General features: G+C 45.5%; 1 protein-coding gene across 1 annotated transcript in view; it reads left to right on the forward strand.

Annotated features, from left to right (window-relative positions):
- Window positions 1-21,823, forward strand: part of daam2 (dishevelled associated activator of morphogenesis 2) — a 357,408-nt gene that overhangs the window by 201,422 nt on the left and 134,163 nt on the right. Inside the window, exon 6 of the mRNA XM_041187923.1 lies at window positions 17,646-17,979. Within this exon, the coding sequence (XP_041043857.1) occupies window positions 17,646-17,979 (334 nt within the window). The remainder of the gene's footprint in view (window positions 1-17,645; window positions 17,980-21,823) is intronic.

Consider the following 21,823-nt stretch of genomic DNA (forward strand, 5'->3'; position numbering starts at 1 on the left):
AGAGAAGCCATAGCTCAGAAAGGCATATAGAAATGTTCAAATCTGCTAAAAGGTGCTGAAAAAGGGCAAGGAAAAGTGTACATAAACCGAAGGCTACAAGTAAAATACTGGGTGAGTTAATATGGCTGGAAATATTCCCCAACCAGCTCCAGTAGAACTGAAAAGTGCTATGTGGCAGAACTGGCAGATTTTCCACTTGCAATGGCAAAACTACAAGCTGGCAACTGATTTAATTAACAAGCCAGAACCAATAAGAGTAGCCATACTTCTAACACTGCTGGGGAGGGATGGCTACAAATTGTATTCCACCCTAAATCTATCTTACAGGCAAAGGAAACAAATGACAGAGACTTTGAAAGCCTTGAATACATGTTTTGAACCCTGAGTGTTCATTACTAATGAATGCGATATGTTCAACACTAGACCTCAAGGTGCAAACTAACCCATTGAACAGTATGTGACTGCAGTAACACAGCTGTCAAATCATGTGAATTCGGACAGTTGAAAGATGATCTGATTAAAGATCAAATAGTCTCAGGCCTACAAAACCCCTCAGTGAGAGCATATCTACTGAAAGAGGAGAAACGTGTGCTCAAGAAAGTGAGTGTGTAGAAATGCAGAGCTTGTAAAACATCAGCTAGAGCACATGCATGGCAGAGCAGACCAGGAGATAAACTATGCTGAGAGACGTAACAGGCCGAAAGAGCAGAGTAATCATAGACAACTGGAAGGATGCAAATACTGTGGATGATATATGCAGGGGAATAGAAGGATTGTCCAGTGTGGGGAAAGCAGTGTTTTAACTGCAAGAAGCCGAATCATTTAGCACACAAGTGTTTGGTGAGAAAGGAGCAAAACAAGCCTATACAGATGGCCACTGGAGAGTTATCAGCAGAAAAGTCAGATAAAGCACTATTGACAATGTAACAGGTTGGTTCTGCCAAGTCTATAGATGATAAATGGTTTTGACTGTTACGTTGATGACCGCAGAAGGAGAAAATCAAGTGAACAAGAAATGTCAGAAAAACACTGGTGCATCATGCAACATCATGACCATCACAGACCTGTGTGAAGTGGCTCAATATGGTAATCCAGAGGTGAGGCCCTCAAAAGTAAGGTTGAGGCTATATGATGAGATGATACTCATACCGAGAGGACCAATTAGTCTGAGAGCCCAATGGTAAGATGGAAGATCTAGAGTTCCAGTTCACAGATGGTACATAACAGCTACTCATCTCAGTTGAAGCAAGTCTAAAGCTTGGACTGATAACCCTAAATGTGCCAACAAAGATTTACAATGTGACACAGCACACAAAACAATTGACTGCCAAACAGATCTTAGAGGAGTACCAAGATGTGTTTACAGGGTTTGGATGTCCTGGTGAATATCATCTCAAAGTAGCTGAGAGGGTAAGACCAATTCAGCATATGCCAAGATGAGTTCCAGCTGCTCTCAAGTCCAGCCTAAAAGACAAGATGGAGCTAGAAAAGAAGGAAGTGACAACCCCTACAAGACTGGATTAACAGCATGGGAGCAATAAACCAACTGGGAAAGCTGCAGTATGCCTAGACCCAAAGAACCTAAATAAAACACTGAAGAGATCCCACTAGCCCATCGAAGGAATTTTGCCACAACTTGCCAAGGCAAAGATCTTTACTAACCTCGATGTGAAGGATGGATACTGGCAAGTGAAGCTGGATGAAAGCAACAGCTTTCTAACAACACTCTGGATGTTTTTCGTGAGGTACGGATGGTTGCACATGTCGTTTGGCATTTCCACAGCTCCGGAAGAATATTAACTCAGACAGCATGATAGTCAGTAATATTCCCAAATGGAATCCTCAGTGGATGATCTGCTAGTCTATGGATATGGAGACACAGTGGAAGGAGCCATAGCTGACCATGATCAGAATTTAATGTGACTGCTGGAGAGAGCTCGCTAGATGAACCTAAAGCTGAATAAAAAGAAATTGCAATTGAGGATGCCTGAAGTCAAGTACATAAGACATATATTGATAGCAAAAGGTCTTTGCCCAGATCCTGACAAAGTGAGGGCTGTAGCAGCTATGCAGCAACCAACAGATGTGAAACAATTTATTGGATTCGTGAACTGTTTAGCAAAATTTTTGCCAAATTCTTCGTCGGAGTGTGAACCATGATGCCAACTCACTGCCAAGGATGTGCAGTGGCATTGGGGAACAAGAAGCAGCATTCACTAAAATCAAACAACTAGTGATGACAACACCAGTGCTGAAGTACTGTAAGGAAGTCAATTTGCAGTGTGACACCAATGAGCGTAGCCCTTATGTGGCAAGGACAATCAGTCGCATTTGCATCCAGGGCACTAATGCAAATGGAACTACACTATGCTCAGATTGAGAAGGAACGTCTGGCTATTGTTTTCGCTTGTGAGCATTTTCATCAATACTTGCCTGGGAGAGACAAAGTAACAGTGGAATTCGACCACAAGCCACTACAAAGCATTTTCCTCAAACCGCTACTATCTGCTCCAAAGCACCTACAAAGAGTGTTACCTCATTTACAGAGATATCATCTGGATATGTGGACATGACATACATGCAAAGTGCTTCATAGACATGCTGCTGAGAGCAGCAGTCCCCATGAAGAAAGTTGATGCTACAACAGAATGTGAAACATTCAACATGAAGCAGCAGCTCGACATGATCTGAAAGTGATCAGCCCAGCAGAAACATTGAATCTGACAGACAAGTGCTTTGTTCAAATCAAGCAAACTACCCAACATGATGCAACTCTTCAAGTGCTACAAGAAGTACTGATGAAAAGATGGCCTGAGAGCATCAAGGATGCATCTCTGGTCACAGGAACATAGTGGGCATACCAAGATTAATTGACAGCCCAAGATGGCATCTTGTACTAAGGAAATAGAGTCATCATCCCTACGGAGATGAGAGGAGATATGCTAAAGTCCATCCGTGCAAACCATCAAGGAAAGGTAAGAGAAGTGCTCTACTGGCCAAACATGAGCAATGTAATTAAAGACCACATCAGCCAGTGCAGTGCTTGTAACAAATACTAAGCTAAACAAGCTAGAGAGCCGTTGATGACACATGACATCCCAGACAGACCATGGATGCAGCTGGGAGTAGGCCCCATCACTGTAGCAGGAACTAATTATTTTATCACTGTAGATTACTGTTCTGACTACTGGGAGTTAGACCCGCTGACTTTAACGGTGATGGGAGAAAAGTAGAATGCTTGAAAGCACACTTCAGTCATTAGGGCATCCCAGATTTTGTGATGAGTGACAATGGCCCTCAGTTCATGAGTAAAGAATTCAGCTGATTCACAAAGGATTGGGAAATTCAACATTACACATCATCTCCACACTATCCCCAGTTGAGTGGAAAGGCTGAGGCGGCAGTGAAAATCAACAAAGGAATCATGAAGAAATCGAGCAAGTCTAGCACAGATGTACACAGGGCAATTCTCATGCAAACTACTCTTCCAATAGCAAAAAAGCTACTGAAGCCAGAAGTAGTAACAGGCATGAGTGATAAAAGTCAAGGGGAAACAGCAGAAAGCCAAATTTCATTTTGACAAGACTGCCAAACCATTTCCAGAGCTGAGCATTGGCGAGCCAATCAGGGTGCAAATCTTCAATGCTCTCAACAGGAGTCAGCCCGTGTGGCGACTTGGGACATATGTAGAGAAGTTATCACCTTGATTGTATGTGGTAGAAGTGAACGACCAAATATACTGGCACAACCACAGGCATATACGTACAATTAGCAAGGCTATTCCTTCAACGCAATCGGCCGGTCAGGGAGAAGGGAACTCACTAGCTATGCTGAGTACAGAACTACCATCAATTCCAGAGGTCCACATATCCTCAGCAATGAAAATAGAAAAATAACAGTTACCATGGCAACAAGTGCCCCATGAATGACACTCCCCAAAGAGGGAACATCATCGAGATGATCAGTCAATGACAATGCGCACACGTACCACTAAGAGGATTGTACAATTTAAAGACTACGCATGCAATGCAGAGGCAGAGACTGACTAGTAGGGCAAACAGTTGTTAATGCAAGAGAACAGTGTGTGTATAGTGGGTAACTGGGTAACTAACAGTTACACATGATCATGTATGCAAATTTGCCTTTTGTTTGTTAGGAAAAGGGGGATGTTTGTGTATTTTGGTCGATATGAAAAGTGGGATTTTTGGGTTTTGAAATGCAACTGTACTATATTTCTTATCTGGCTTGCCATAGTCGTGTGACCTCTGCCATGAGACAGTTTCTCTCGAAGCAGACATTTTATATCAGTTCACTAGACTCTCAATGAGAAAGCACTGCTATCTTTGAATACGAAACAGCTGTGAAGGAGTCGGGGGGGTGGCGGGGGGGAGGGGGGGGGGGTGGGTGGGGCGGGGGCGGTGCGAGCAATGTAATCCCCACCCCTCCCCCACTGAGGTAGTGCATTATGTTACTACCCTGCATTTTCAGACTTATAGTGACTCCCAAAAACCAATGGTCAGATGTTTATTACCAGAATTACGTCATTGGTTCATCATGTGATAGACCATCCAAGCTACCACCTCTCAGAATAACAAAGGCCACAGATCTATGGGAACACTGTCACATCCACATTTCTCGCCATTCAGGCACCATTCCCTCCGTGGGCATATATTGCCTTCATTGTTGCTGAGCCAAAAACCTGGAGCGGCCAAAGTGGGAGCACCTTCGCCATGTGAGGTGAGGTGAGAATGGCTGCCCTTGATATCAAGGCAGCATTTGACCGAGTGTGGCATCAAGGAGTCCTAATAAAACTGGAGTCAATGGGAATCAGGAGGAAAACTCTCCACTGGTTGGAGTCATACCTAGCACAAAGGAAGATGGTTGTGACTGTTGGAAGTCAATCATCTCATTTCCAGGACATCACTGCAGGTGTTCCTCAGGGTAGTGTCCTAGGCTCAAACATCTTCAGCTGCTTCATCAATGACCTTCCTTCCATCATAAGGACAGAAGTGGGGATGTTCGCTGGTGATCGCACAATGTTCAGCACCATTCATGACTCCTCAGATACTGAAGTAGTCCACGTCCAAATGCAAAAAGAATATTCAGGCTTGGGCTGACAAGTGGCAAGTAACATTTGTGCCACACAAGTGCCAGGCAATGACCATCTCCAACAAGAGAGAATCTTAACTATCGCCCTTTACATTCAATGGCATTACCATCACTGAATCCCCCACTATCAACATCCTGGCGGTTACCATTGACCAGAAACTGAACTGGACTAGTCATATAAATACTGTGGATACAAGAGCAGGTCAGAGGCTAGGAATCCTGTGACAACTTACTCACCTCCTGACTCCCCAAAGCCTGTCCACCTTCTACAAAGCACAAGTCAGGAGTGTAATGGAATAGTCTCCACTTGCCTGGATGAGAGCAGCTCCAACAACACTCAGGAAGCTCGACACCATCCAGGATAAAGCAGCTCACTTGATTGGAGCTACATCCACAAACATTCACTCCCTCCGCCACTGACGCACAGTGGCAGCAGTGTGTACCATCTACAAGATGCACTGCAGGAACTCGCCAAGGTTCCTAAGACAGCACCTTTCAAACCCATGACCACTACCATTTAGAAGGACAAGGGCAGCGGACACATGGGAACACCACCACCTGCAAGTTCCCCTCCAAGTCACTAACCATCCTGACTTGGAAATATACCGTTCCTTCACTGTCGCTGGGTCAAAATCCTGGAACTCCCTCCCTAACAGCGCCTACACCACAGGGACTGCAGCGGTTTAAGAAGGCAGCTCACCACCACCTTCTCAAAGGCAATTAGGGATGGGCAATAATTGCTGGCCCAGCCAGCGATGCCCACATCCCATGAATGAATAAAAAAAAAATATGAACTGCAGTGGTTCAAGAAGATCCATCATTACCTTCTCAAGGGCAATTAAGGATGGGCAATAAATTCCAATCTTGCCATCGACGCCTGAGGGTAATTTTTTTTTTAAAGGTAGATGGATGTCAATGGAGACAAGCTTTGCATGCACAAATTAGGCTGATTCTTGTACTGCTCAAATTGCAAGCAGTTAATTAAACCAGCCGCGGCGTGGGAAGCAGAGGTTTATGAATTGTGGCAATAAAAATTGCTGGAATGGGACAGTTGCTATAGTGAGCAGAGAACCATGTCACAGATGGAATTACTCAGTTTTTACCGTCGCGGGAGAACAGGGATCACTATCTGCGTAGTCTAGCCTGGCAGTTCTCTTGAGAATTCTGGAGAATGTAGAACGCAGAAGCAGACCATGTTTATGCTCTGTGGAACGACAGCCCAGGAAGAGTTTAAATCTTCAGAGAAAATAAAATTCAGGTGTTAATTGTCAGGAATACATTCTCTTCAGTACCCTGCCTGGGCTAGGCCAGTCTTATATGTGACAAGGATCCCGGGCCCTTGTGTACCTTTGCTGTCCCCTAATGCCTTCTGATTAAAGAACGGAATTAATGTGGAGTTCGGGGCACATTAATCAGAATAAAATTAGTTCAGCTACATGGCGTTGCGGAATTTGAGCCTTGTGATCGACATGTCTATGAAACGTGGTAATGTTTGTAGAAACCTATGGCACCGAACACTCCTGAGCCCTTTGAGACAATAGGGTGGCTGGTGACGAGGTGCCATAGTATAAGCAGGACAATTATGAATCAGCAACCCTTTCAATATCTCTCCCAATTTTATTTTCATTTCAGTCAATGGATATTTGCTTGGTGACCTTTTGTTCCTTGGGCCCTTTCATTTAATTGTATTTTTCACCCTCCAACTAGTTTTCTTCACTCCTCAGAATCCGTTTTACTTTGTCCCACCTCTACATTTGTTTATTATTCCTTCCCTCCCCGCCTCCCCAAGAGATGTCCTCCTCATTCCAAAAAGTCCTCCGTTCCGAAAGATTTATTCTCAAAATGCCCAATAATTTACAGATAGGAATCTGTGCTTTTGCTTCTGAGTTTATTTTCCCTTTGGACTTTTTCAACTCTCTCTCCTCTGATCCACAAGTGCTGACTTCTTAACGCAGGGCAGTTTGCAGAGAAAGTGGCTTAGATGCAAGCTGTGATAAGTGCTTAAAAAATAAAGCATTAAATCAAGTAATAAGCCGCACAGCCCAAGGGGGCCTTTGATTTCAGGCCTGTTTGCATGATAAAGCTTCTTTGCACTTATACGTCTCAGAAACTTCTCTTTCAAAACCTTTCCTGTACATTCAGGTGCAGTGACGACTGTTCTGTCGGTGAAGGTGGTAACCATTCTGTGCACAGAAAGATCCAACAGTCGATTATTGGGAATGGTAGCACAATGATATCATGACTAGATTAGTAATTCAGGGGCCTGGGCTAATGCTTCAGAGACATGAGGTCAAACCCCACAATGATAGCTGGGGGAGTTTAAATTCAACTAATTAACAATTCTGGAATACAAAAAATCTAGTGTCAGTAATAACGGTCATAAAATTACCAAATTGCCATAAAAACCCATCTGGTTCACTTATGTTCCTTCATGGAACATCCTTGCCCAGTCTGGAACCTCTGCCACCTGGAAAAACAAGGGAATCAGATGCATAGTACACCACCAGCAGACAGCTCCCCTCCGAGTCACACATCCAAGCCATCCTGACTTGGAACTATATCGCTGTTCCTTCACTGTCTTTGGGCCAAAATCCTGAGACACCCTCACTAACAGCACTGTGGGTGTACCTACATTGCAGCGGTTCAAGAATGTGCCTCACCATCATCTTCTCAAGGGCAATTAAGGATGGGCAACAAATGCAGGCCTAGCCAGTGACGCTCCTACCTCAAGTGTGAATATAAAAAAAGGAATTCATTATTATTAGTTTTATTTTTGATTATGTTGCTTAATGGAGTAATATTGGCCAGGGCACGAGGTGAAGTGCTTTCTCTGCTTCCAATAGTGCCTCAGGACTTCCAATATTAAAAAAAGTACCAAATACCACAAATTATGTTTTATTGTGTGGTTCTGGCTCATGGCTGTCTCTTTAAATTCAGCCACAATAAATAAGGGTTTCAGGATTCTACCAATGTGAATAGTTTGGAGTAGTCCTGGCAAGTGGGGCCAGGGAAATCAGGCAGGGAGGAGAGAAATTCGAGGGGGGAGGGAAATCTGTGAGAAGGGTGAGAGGAATCCTAGAGTGGAGGAGGAAAATCCTAGAGTGGGGGAAGGAAATCTGAGACGGGAGGTGGGAAGGGAAATACAAAAGGGAGAGGAGAGAAACCAGAGCGGGGGAGAGAAATCTGAGAGAGGGGTGAGGGGTATTCCGAGAGGGGAACATGAAATCCGAGAGGGGCGAGGGAAATCCAAGAGATGTGAGGGAAACTCGAGGTGGTGTGGACAATCCGAGGGGGAGTCGAAATCCGAGAGGTGTGAGGGAAATCCGAGAGGAGGGAAGGAAATCTGAGAGGGGTGGAGAGAAACCGAAATGGGGAGAGGGAAATCTGAGAGGTGCGGTAAACTGAGGAGGGGGGTGGTGGGAATCGGAGAGGGGGGGCTGATGGAAATCTGAGGGTGGGGGTTGGGCGGGGAATTAGATTGGGGAAATCAGAGAAGGAAAATCAAAGATCCTTAGAATGAGTTTTATTTTTATTGGTGCCCATGGTTCATTTCCTATTCATTTTGTCAGATATCCTGATGTCATTGGGAGAACGATAACCAAACTCTGTAAGGGACAGAGTTAACATGTGCAGTCGAGCTGCCTTGAATCTGTTGGCTCTGCAGGCTGTCTGTTTAAGGACAATCATTGTATTTATATAGCACCTATCCCACCCTCAGGATGCCCCAAAACACTTGGCAGCCAACAAAATACTTTTGAAGTGTCATTGTTGCAATGTAAGAAATGTTGCAATGCATTAACAAGGCCGTGTCACTTGCAATCAGCGCCTTCCCTTTAAGCAAAACCGTAACTTTGCTTAGGGTGACATAGAATTGCCTTCAAGATATTTTTGCCTTGCCACATGCTGCCCAGGACCAGACAGGGTCAGCTGAGGGCTGGGGTGGTGGGGTGGCAAAGGGGAGGTGGGGGGAATGTTCTGACAGAACCAGCTGCTGGCAGGTGAGGATGAACTATCCCTTTTCATTTTTTTTATTCATTCACGTGAGGGGGGCCAGCATTTATTGCCCATCCCTAACTGCCCTTGTTCAGAGGGCATTTTTAAGAGTCAACCACATTGCTGTGGAGTCACATGTAGGCCAGACCAAGTAAGGGCAGCAGGTTTCCTTCCCAAAAAGGAACATTAGTGAACCAGATGGGTTTTTACAACTATCGGCAGTGGTTTCATGGTCATCATCAGACTTTTAACTGCAGATTTTTGTTGGATTCAAATTTCACCATTGGACATGCTGGGATTCAAATCCGGGTCCCTGAAGGTTTACCTTGGGTCTCTGGAAAACTAGTCCAGCGACAATACCGCTGCCACTGCCATCCTGCACTAACATCTATGGGGAAGTTCACTGTGGGCATGGAGGGTGGTGTGTGCCAACTCATATGGTGCTATTTTCTGTGTCTCCACCACTTCATAACATCCTGAGGATGAGGCTCTGTCCCAGTTTTATTCTTGATGCCTGGGCTATTGCAGCCCACTTACCACTGATTCTGCCTGTTTAAGTGAATGCATGTTTGTGTCAGGCAGATTGCAGACCATAAAGAGAGAATGCCAGAGCAGAAAAATTCTGTTGGCAACGGAGATCAATCATCACAAATGCCGATTTCCCGGCATCCACCAGCTTCACTTCCTTTTCTTCCCAAACATCCTGAGGAATTTTGGCTATTTAAACCATGTCCAAAGCAAACCATATTTGCAAGTGTGGAATTACAGTTGAAAAGGTCAAAACCTCACAAGGTTGAAGAGGGTCTCTCTTGAATCCAGTTCTGGTGCTTTTCTAATCGACCCTTGGGAACTGCATACCAAACGAAGGCCATTTGTTGGCATGGAGACTGTTTAACTTAACAGTGCTGTTGGCCTGTTTAAGAATCAGTGTTATAAGCTAAGTTCCTACAAGATCATATATGTCATTAAATAATGTGCTGCCCAGCTCTGCAAACAGGGAATCAGTGACATGCGGGATGCAGTGACGTGCATCCATTTTTGAGATACCACTAAGTTTTGCAGCTGATCCTTGGAAGGAGCCAGAAGGAAAGAGGTTCAAGGCCACAGTGACTTTGATGGCCTTTGGCAGGGAATGACAACTAAGGCTGCGAGGTGTGAGGTCTTCAGCGTCGAGGGTACAGCTATCTGTGACCGTCTGCCTGGAGAGTTAGTCTCCTGTGGCACTGGGTTTTGGTCATCTCCCGGTAGTTCTGTGTTCAGTGTGTTGAGAGCCTGACCTCCATTGCCTTCTCCCTCTCTTTCCTCTCATGCCCTCTTGATGCCTGGGTTCCACCCTTACTGCAGAGGGTGTTGCCCCCTCCTCGCCAATATAGCCCAAAATCTGACAGTCATGCTACTGTTGCTAGCTGGAGCCTTGCTTCTGGGCAGACGGCTGCCCAATTGTCCTTGGCAGCACTCTCGCTTGCTCTTCCGTCCTTGCGATGGTGGGGAGGTGGCGGGTGCCAACCCCATTCAAATCTCAAGAGTGCCCACTCTCCCTGCCCCTTTCGCAGCACCAAGAGCAGTCTTTAGCAAGTGCCCAGTCCGCTTTTGTTGCATTGATCCTCGTATGGGGACAAGCTGATGCCCTGGGGCAGCCATGACTGGTTTCCCGCTATGGTCCCACCTACCTTCAGTTGGTCAGTTTCTGAAGGCGCATGTAAGTGGTCTGGCACTTTAAAAATTGGGACTTCCAACGTGGACTGACTCTTCACGAGCTTTTCAGCTATTTTAATTGGCCTTAATGGGATGAGAGTGGGATTCCTCTTCTGCCCTACTCCTCTGTTGCTCATTATTGCCAATGCTGCATGTGGCACGTTGAAATCTTTGCAGGGCCTCCCTGCCTCCTTTCTTGTCGTTCGGGACAGGGGGCCCTGAAAATTCAGCCCGTTGTCTCTAACAGTTGTATTTAAGGAGTGGTAAACGTTAAATCTTGGGCATTCCCTCACATCCTTCACCATGCCCGTGGTAGTTGCTCTGGAATTCCTCTCCACCTTTCCCCCTCCTTTAAGATGCTCTGCAAATTCCAGTTCGTTAACTAAGCTTTTAGTCACCCATCTTAATATCTCCACGTGGCTCAGTGTCCAATTGTGCCTGATTACACTTCCGGGATGTTTTACTTGTTTAAAGATGATATACAAATACATGTTGTTGTTACTTTAGTGCTAAGTTTGAACGTGCTTCACTTTACTACACGCTTGTGACCCCCCACCCACCCCAAAAAGAACTCACTCCTCTCTGCTCTCTTTACCACTTCTGAAGGAGATTGGCCAGGGCTTAGCTATTTGATGATCTCTGCCCATGCCACTTTTGATCAACCAGCTCAGAATTGCAGGCAACTGACCAGACATGTCCTTACCCTTGACTCTTTTATGTGGGAAAATAGTCAGCCCACACTCAGCGTGGCTCCAATATTCGTGGCCTCTCGTATGTATTTTAAAGTTGTATGGTTGGGGAGTTATAGTTCGTCAAGGTTAACAATTCATTCATTGGCTTCAACTGGCACAGTGTGATTGGTTGTCAAGCTTGGAGGGGAACTTCCAGGTGGTGGTGTTCCCATGTATCTGCTGCCCATGTCCTTCTAGATGGTAGTGGTTGTGGATTTGGAAGGTGTTGCCTAAGGAGCTGTGGTGAGTTCCTGCATTATACCTTGTAGATGGTACACACTGCTGCCAGTGTGTTGGTGGTGGAGGGAGTGAATGTTTGTGGATGGGGTGCTAATCAAGTGGGCTGCTTTTCCTGATGGTGTCAAGTTTCTCCAGTGTCGTTGGAGCTGCACTCATCGAGACAAGTGGACAGTGTTCCATTACACTCTTGACTTGTGTCTTGTAGATGGTGGATAGGCTTTGGGGAGTCAGGAGGTGAGTTACTTGCCGCAGGATTCCCAGCCTCTGGCCTGCTCTTGTGGCCACAGTATTTGCATGGTTAGTCCGGTTCATTCTCTGATTAATGATAACCTGGAGGATGTTGGTAGTGGGGTTTCAGCAATGGTAATGCCATTGAATGTCAAGTGGCGATGGTTAGATTCTCTCTTGTTGGAGCGGTCATTGCCTGGCACTTGTGTGGCACGAATGTTACTTGCTGCTTGTCAGCCTAAGCCTGGATGTTGTCCATGTTTTGCTGAATTTGGACGTGGACTGCTTCAGCATCTGAGGAGTCATGAATGGTGCTGAACCTTGTGCAATCATCAGTGAATATCCCCACTTCTGACCTTATGATGGAAGGAAGGTTATTGCTGAAGCAGCTGAAGATGGTTGGGCCGAGGACACTCCCCTGAGAAACTCCTGCAGTGATGTCCTGGAACTGAGATGATTGACCTCCAACAACCACAGCCATCTTCCTTTGTGCTAGGTATGACTCCAACCAGTGAAGTGTTTTCCCCTGATTCCCATTGACTCTAATTTTGCAAGGGCTCCTTGGTGCCAACTTGGTTTAATGCTGCCTTGATGGCAAGGGCAGTCACTCTCAACTCACTTCTGGAGTTCAGCTCTTTCGTCTTTCTTTGAACCAAGGCTGTAATGAGGTCAGAAGCTGAGTGACCATTGCAGAACTCAAAGTGAGCGTCAGTGAGCAGGTTATTGCTAAGCAAGTGCTATTTGATAGCACTGTTGATGATCCCTTCCATCACTTTACTGATGATTGATTATGACACAGCCGATGGTAAAGGCTGAGTTGTTCAAGTCCCAGAGGGAAACTTGAAACAACTGTCATAACCCATATTTGCAATTAGTAATTTCGAGATGCAGACTTTGCATTCAGTAGGAATAAGACCGCCTAGTCTCATGGTTTTTATATAAAATGAAATGAAACATTATTAACTTAACAACAAATTAAACATATACATGTGGCTACAAATTACTATTATAATAACTTTTTAACAAATGCCCAACTTAATCATCACCAAGTAAATCTCCATTAAGGCAATCAGTAACCCATAGACTTTAAATAGACACCAGGCAAAGCACATGTGACCTGACAAATTCCAAATGAGGTTCTTTTGCAATTTGGTTGGAGACGTACAAGCTGATAAAGTCTTAAATGCCTCTACTTATATAAATAAACTCCTTTATTTAAATACCTAGCTTTCCCTTTGAATGTAAATTTTCCATTGTATCACTAGGTCTTTTGAACTTCAGCTCTTCTCACAATAAAACCCTTTCATAACACCAATTTTATTAGCTGAAAAAATAAACACATTGGCTTCTTCTAACTAGGTGCAAGATTTTACCCACAGTCTTGAATGGTTTATTCAACAAATGCAAATAAACACTTTACATTACTGCTGTCCTTACCGTTCACCAATCTCAAAACTACTATACATCAAAAACCCAGACTAGCTGGCTTTAATCCAATTAAGACACGCACAGACACACACCTAGATGCAGACCTCCACTAGAATTCTATGTTAAAAAATAATTTCCAATAACATTATACACATTAATTTCTTCATGACAGAGAGTAGACTGATGGGGCGGTAATTGGACAGATTGCTTTTGTCCTGCTTTTTGTGTACAGGACATGCCTGGGCAATTTTCCACATGGCCGGGTAAATGCCAGTGTTGTAGCTCTACTGGAACAGCTTGGCTAGGGGCACAGCAATTTCTGGAGCACAGGTCTTCAGTACTATTGCCAGAATATTGTCAAATCGTATAATGAGAGTCCTCAGGCTTATGTGAACAGACAGAGTGAAATAGCAAACACCTTTTTTTAAAACATGTAGACTTTTTTTTAATTTGAAGGACAGGAGATTAAAATCCCTTGACACCTGACAGTTCCAATTAGCTTTGACAGTTCTCTTGACAGTTTGACAGCTCCTTTGACAACTTCCTTTACAGCTCCATTGACAGTTCCCTTGACAGCTTGACAGTTCCAATGAGTTGACAATTCCAATGAGTTTATCCACTTTTAATACATATTCATGTCTACTTTTAACAATCCCAAAGGGCGCTTCATCTCTCTCAAGGGTGCCCCTGGATCTTTCCAAAATGTACAGTACCTCTCCAAAAGGGTACCCGACTTCTCCAAAGAACTCTGCTAACTTTAGACTTTCTCCTGATGGGTCTAAAGTGCACAAATCGTGTTTTAGATATCCCACTAGTGAAAATCTGATTGATACCAGCTGCACTTTAACATGTGCAGTTGCCACCTTGAACCATGGATGTGCAAACTTTAGCCCACCCCCACGCCCCCAGCGAAAATGGTGTGTCGAGTTTGGGGAAATGACTTCCGGAATCGACCTCCTGCACCGTTTTGGATAAGCCGGGGACCCTCTTCATTGTTGCAAAAATTCAGGCCATAGCATCCAGCCCATTGAGGTTGATTTTGCAGAGGGTTTTCCTGAATGCTTGTGAAGCTGGCTTCAAAGAAGGATGCCAGCGTTTGTTCGACAGCCCTCCCATTGAATCTGGAGGATACGGTAGAGGCATTTCTTTTTATTCATTCATGGGATATGGGCGTCACTGGCTGGGCCAGCATTTATTGCCCATCCCTAATTGCCCTTGAGAAGATGATGGTGCGCTGTCTTGTTGAACTGCTAGTCCATGTGGTGCAGGGATACCCAGAGTGCTGTTAGGGAGGGAGTTCCAGGATTTTGACCCAGTGACAGTGAAGGAACGGTGATATATTTCCAAGTCAGGATGGTGAGTGATTTGGAGGGGAACTTCCAGGTGGTGGTATTCTAAATGGTAGTGGTCATGGGTTTGGAAGATGCTGTTGTAGGATCCTTGGTGAATTGTATCAGTGCAACCTGTAGATGGTACACACTGTTGCCACTGTGCATTGCTGTGGTGGAGGTAGTGGATGGGGTGCCAGTCAAGTGGGCTGCTTTGTCCTGGATGCTGTCGAGCTTCTTTAGTGTTGTTGGAGCTGCACTCATCCAGGCAAGTGGAGAGTATTCCATCACACTCCTTACTTGTGCCTTGTAGATGGTGGATCAGCTTTGGGGAGTCAGAAGGTGAGTTACTTGTCGCAGGATTCCTATCCTCTGACCTGCTCTTGTAGCCACAGTATTTACATGGCTGGTGCAGTTCAGATTCTGGTCAATGGTAACCTGCAGGATGTTGATAGTGGGGGATTCAGTGATGGTAATGCCATTGAATGTCAAGGGGGAATGGTTAAATTCTCTGTTAATTGTTGGAGATGGTCATTACCTGGCACTTGTGTGGCATGAATGTTACTTGCCACTTATCAGCCCAAGCCTGGATATTGTCCAGGTCTTGCTGCATTTGGACATGGACTGCTTCAGATCTGAAGAGTCACGAATAGTGCTGAACATTGTGCAATCATCAACAAACACCCCAACTTCTGACCTTATGATGAAGGGAAGGTCATTGATGAAAAAGCTGAAGATGGTTGGGCCGAGGACACTACCCTGAGGAATTCCTGCAGTGATGTCCTGCTGTTGAGGTGATTGACCTCCGACAACCACGACCATCTTCCTTTGTGCTAAGTATGACTCCAATTAGTGGAGAGCTTTCCTCCTGATTCCCATTGACTCCAGTTTTGCTGGAGCTCCTTAATGCCACACTAGGTCAAGTGCTGCCTTGATGTCAAGGGTAGTCACTCTCACCTCACCTCACCTTTGGAGTTTGGTTCTCTTGTTCATGTTTGGATCATGGCTGTAATGAGGTCAGGAGTTGAGTGGCCCTGTTGGAACCAAAGCTGAGAATCAGTGAGCAAGTTACTGCTGTCTACATGCCACTTTATGTTGTTGGTTAAGGCATCCTGTAACCCTGAGAACTCTTCACTCTCCTGTACAGTCTCCAGGTTCATCCCTCTCCCACCTAGTTTTCCCCTGATGGGGTTACTCTATCATAGCTGCTGTTTTCTGCCACTGATGTTTCTGTCTATTTGCACCTACAGCCTATCTCTCTATGGCCACTTGTTGAACACCTCTAAGGCTGTTCTTTCTATTCATGTCAAGCAAGGCTTATCCTAGGCTTGTTGCCTGATGCCCTTCACTCTGAGATTGTTGCTGTCTATTTTTACTGTACTGCTGAGAATTTGCTCTGGTCGTGGTAGGGTTCTCTCCCTTGGCCAGCATGACTTTGTTGGAAATCCTGGATGCCCCATGTAAATACAGTTTCCCACTGACCTTCCAATAATGCCACAGAAGCAGATCAGGAGCCCCTACTGAGGGAATTCCCAGTGATGATTGCAAGAAGAATGCACGGTTGCTGTGCAGACAGCCAGACAGGAACACTATCCCTTCTGCTGATGAACAGAGAAAAGCTGAGGTGAAACACTTAATTAAAGAGAACCACATTTTTTAAAAATGGTATTCAGAATACCAGAGCGGGCCATACTCTGTGAACATAGTGCTGAATATGAGAAATCAGGTTATTATTTAGAATAACGGTTAAGACTTTTCTCTAATTTAAGTTATTTCGTTACTTTCTGTGGTTAACCTTCTCACATCCTGTCAGCCTTGTTCCTGCCAATGTTTTCCCCACTTTGGGCCTCTGACAGTTCCTCTTGCACCTGGTCGTCAGGAATTCTGTGGGGGGCAATCTGGGAAAGGGGACTCTATCCCATTTCTTTGTTAAATCTCTTTCCCCCCTTTCCCCTTCTGGGAAGCGTGGTAGGACAGCATTTCAGCGCTACCACATGTGGATTTGTGAACGAGGACAGGAGTCCGATCCCTTCCATGGGCTTTGAACCTGAGTGCTGGTTTTTATTTAAATGATCTGCAGTTTAACTTAAGCTAATGTTCTTCAACCGTGAAAAGAGGCATCTCGGAGAGGACTTGCTAGAAATTTATAAGGCCAGGGCAAATAAATCTCCAGCACCACCTTCTCAGGGCAATTAGGGATGAGCAATGGAAGCTCACATACCATGAAAGAATAAAAAAACAACACCATACTTGCAGGTACCCCGGGGTAAAAATTAAGGCACCTTTAAGTCACATTCGGGAAAGTTTTTCTTTACACGGTGGGCAATCAGCCACTGGCATGGATTACCCGGGAGGTTGGTTAAGGCCAAGACACCGGCCTCATTACAGTAACAATTAGATAGGCTGAAGAGCCTCGTTCATCCAAACCTAGTTTATGATATTGGAAAATGGAGGGGCATCAGGTAGTGTGCTGCTACCCGACACACCCCAGGTTCACCCACATTCACTCTGTTGAGTTCGTTAGGTGGGGTTTAGGTTGGGGTTGGGGGAATTAGAATTGGCCTTGGCGTCCCTCAGCTTGGGATGGGGAAGAATCAGCCAGGGTTTCTCTCCTTGTTGCTGACCAGTGTGTGCCTGTGGAAGGCAGGGAAGGACAGGATTGAGATGGACTCTGTTACCTCCCCGGTTCAGTCGACCGCCAGTTCTCATTGCCACAGCCTGTGACTGAGAAAGAGCCTCTTAGGCTGGCGGCTGGCGTGACTGCAACCCCAGCAACAAAGGAGGGGAAAAAATGGGGCAAAGCTCAGGGTTGGGCGGGGGGAGTGGTGTGGTAGTGGGGTTAGTGGCAGGGAAACAGAATGGAATGCTAACTTTGCGACGCTTGGACCCACAGGTTTGTGATGCGATTCATCGAACTGGATGGGCTTACGTGCCTGTTAAACTTTCTCCGGAGCATGGACTATGACACATCAGAGAGCCGCATTCACACATCCGTTATAGGGTGCATCAAGGCTCTGATGAACAATTCCCAAGGCCGGGCCCACGTGCTGGCTCACCCGGAGAGTATCAACATCATTTCCCACAGCCTCAGGACGGAGAACGTCAAGACCAAGATCGCGGTGCTGGAGATTTTGGGCGCAGTTTGCCTGGTCCCCGGAGGGCACAAGAAAGTACTGCAGGCGATGTTGCACTACCAGATTTACGCAGCAGAGAGGACTCGCTTCCAGGTAAGACAGGTCTTCCTCGAGGGGAATATGTGTCCCAAGTGCAACCGATTGTACAGCTTTGAGTTCTGTCCAGCCAGGTTTGAAAGGAACTCCTTTTGGAGGTGGGCTCTATTTCTCAGGCTGGGCTAAAACAGAGGAAACCTACAAATGGCCACCCGCTAACACACACACAATACATGCAAATGCTCATGTGTGATTAACGGCTGACGGATTCAATTTTGCTTGAAGCTCTTGGATACTCATAAATAATCACAGGCAGGAATCTAACGTGAGCCCTGTGAAAACTTTTGTTGTCATTGAAGCTCCTCTTGCCCAAAGCTCCCTATGTTTAGCAACTTCCAATCTTTTTTCTTAAATCAGTGGATAACCTTGTTCCTATTATGTCAGGCTCATTCAACGCAGTGCCCCTCTTATTGCGCCAACCCAGGTTGTAATTCAAATCCCCATCGGTGAACCAACCCTCCAGTCTTCACCCCCATATCAGCATGTCATGGATGATCTGTTAGATATAGGCCTTCCCTCAGAAACTGTCGGTTGTGGGTTTCTCTCCCTGGCTATGGTTGAATCATTCAACAGTGACAGAAGCAAAATCTGATCCTATTCTTAAAAATAAAGATAATCCGACAACCTCCTGTCCTGTCCCCCTTGGGAGTGAGGGGGAAAAGGCATGGTCCCTGACCTTGACTACCAGCCAACAACATCTGGAAGGTCTGGCAATGCCTCAACCTTTGAAATTCTCATTCTTGTTTTCAAATGTCTCCCTGGCCATATCCCTCTCTTCCTCTATGACCTCCTCCAGCTTTTTAAACAAAAACCTCTGCCCAGCAAACCCCCACCCCCCACCCTCACGGATTTCTTCCTCCTCCAATTCTGACCTCTCGTATTTTCTTGATTTTCATTGCTCCATCTTTGGCAACTGGGCTGTCAGCTCTCTAGGTCCCTAGCTCTGGAAATTGCTCCCTACGTCACTTTGCCTCTCTCTTGCTTTAAAGATGCTCCTTAGAATCCACCTCCCCTGCTCCCATATCTCCTTTTGTGCCTGAGTGTCAAATACTGTTTGAATATATTGCTCCTGTGAAACACTTGGGAAGTTTTCACCATGTTACAGGTGCTATCAGACTCGATGGGCTGAATGGCCTAATTTTTGCTCCTATGTCTTATGGTCTATATAAGTAATATAAGTAAGAACGTAAATAATAAGGTCACTAAGAAAGGAGATGAGGAGAGACTAGAGAAAGAGAAATGTAAATACCTATTACTTATAGCTTTTCTCTGATTGAGAAACCGCATTGTGAAGGTAAAGGAGGAAGCTTCTCCAGCAGTTCTTGACATGAGATTAAGAAAAAGCAGCAAGTGTTGCATTTATACAGTGCCTTTCATAATTTTAGGGCGTCCCAATGCACATCACAGTCAATGAATTATCTTTGAAGTGTAGTCACGGTTGTAATGCGGGAAACATTACAGTCTTTACACAGCAAGTCCCCACAAGCAGCAACGTGATCGTGGCCAGATAATGGCACAGGATTTCCTCCCCAGGTCCGGTGCACAGAGTCAAGAGATTTCCCGGTTCTGCGATCCAGACCTTTTACAATGTCCGCCTGCAGGTCGGATTTTTGGTCGGGGTGGGGAGACGGGCTGAAAGAGGAGACGAGCCAAGTGACCCAGGGATGAGTGCGGAGGCTGGCTGGGCGGAAGACCTGTCTCTGTGCACCGACACTGTGTTTAAATAAATAAAGGGAAGATTAAAACAAAATACATCCCTACAGCCCTCACTCCCCACAAATTCCTTATGCCCTATCCGTGCTGACCTATGTCAATCCATGCTCCCCACCCACCACCCACAGCCCCTCAAAGCCCCTATGCCAACCCATATCCCCCCCAACCACCCTTTGTCTTTACCTCCTCCATGCCAGCTGACCTTGCATCCTTACACTTCCTTGACAGCTTTGACACTGTCTTGACAGCTTTGAAGTTTTGACACTTCCTTGACAGTTCTTTGATAGTTGGACAGTTCCTTGACAACTGGACAATTCCTTGACAGCTTGACAGTTCCTTGACAACTGGACAGTTCCTTGACAGCTTGACAGTTCATTGACAATTCCTTGGCAGTTGGACAATTCTATGATTGCTTGAAAGTTCCTTGATAGCTGGATATTTCCTTGATAGCTCTTTGATAGCTTGACGGTTCCTTGACACCTGGACAGTTCCTCGACAGCTTGCAAGTTCTTTTACAGCTTGACAGTTCCAATGAGATTGTGCATAATCATGTTTGGTTTTAACATTCCCAAAGGGTGCCTAGCCGCTCCCAAAATGTGCCCTATCTATCCAAAAGGGTGCTTACCTCTCTCAAAGGTGTCCTGGGACCCTATCCAAAGGGATACCTTACCTCTCCAAAGGGGCTATCTAAATGAATGGCTCCCCGGCTATCCAAATGAATCCACCATGTTCAGACCCCCTCTTATCTGTTCTAATCTGCACGCTCCAGATTCTATACTCCTGGGCTACCAACATCCCACTTCAGTGGATCATGTGGCGAAAATCTGAGTCAATCTGTTTTAATGATGTTGGTTGAGGGATAAATATTGTACAGGCACAGGGAATAACTCTCCTCCTTTTCTTCGAACTAGTGCCTTTGACAGACAGGACTTTAGGTTTAACATCTCCTCTGAAAGATGGCACTCCGGGAGACAGCATTCCCTCAGTACTGAGGTTAATAGCACTCCCTCAGTACTGAGGTTAATAGCACTCCCTCAGTACTGAGGGTAATAGCACTCCCTCGGTACTGAGGTTGCAATAGAGACTCTTGGGTGAACTGGAAGTCTGATGATCAGGGAACTAATGGGACATGACGTGCCCTTTTTACATCAGTGAATCATGGGATTTCAGATGGATTGTGCCATTGTAAATCAGAAATAAAAATAGCGCGCTGAAGTTAGGCAGTATCTGAAAAAAGGTTAATATCTGGATTGAGCTCTGATGACGTGTTTGAAGGGGCCAACCTGTTGATTAACCTGCCAACTCTTTCTAGCATTTTCTGTTTGATATTAGCCCAGCAGCTGTTCTTTTATACGTATTTCCCAATCATGTTCCCTCCCCCTCTTCTAAAAGTTTTGACCCCTGTACTGAAATACAACTTCACAGACAGCAGTCACCCTTCAGCAATTGGCAACAGTGAGTCTTGACATATACTCACTGTGCATAGTCAACTGTGAGGATCACAGTGGACTCCACTCCTCTCCTCACTGATTGTGTCCTTAATTTTACCCTGTCTCACTGATGCTGTCTGAACCAGATCATGCTCTATCCCAGTCATGTTCTCAGCAGAACTTGGCCCCATTAGATCCTGTCTTCCTTTGAGCCTGTCCCATTCAAACCTGCCCTCGCATGATCCTGCCCTCCTGTGAACCTTTCCCCACATGATTCTGTTCTCATGTGAACTTGTCCTCACATGAGCCTGCCCTCAATTGAACCTGTCTTCACTCACTGGATCCTGCCTTCTTCAGTCTGTGTGCTTGGTTCCATAGAGTATGGCAGAGGGCTGAGGTCAGGTCACATGCTCATCTCAAGATGTCCCAAAGGTGCTTTACAACCACTGAGACACTTCACAGAATCACAGAATCATAGAATATTTACAGTGCAGAAGGAGGATATTCGGCCATCGTGCTTGCACTGGCTCTCTGAAAGAGTATTCTATCTAGTCCCATTTCCCTGCTTTATTCCCATAATCTTGAACATATTTTCTCTTCAGGCAGCAATCCAAATCCCTTCTGAATAATTTGATTGAACCTGCCTCCACCACCCTTCCAAGAAGTTTGTTCCAGATCCAACCATCCACTGGGTGAAA

Source organism: Carcharodon carcharias, chromosome 5, assembly GCF_017639515.1.
Source record: "Carcharodon carcharias isolate sCarCar2 chromosome 5, sCarCar2.pri, whole genome shotgun sequence".
In the NCBI taxonomy this organism is placed as follows: domain Eukaryota; kingdom Metazoa; phylum Chordata; class Chondrichthyes; order Lamniformes; family Lamnidae; genus Carcharodon; species Carcharodon carcharias.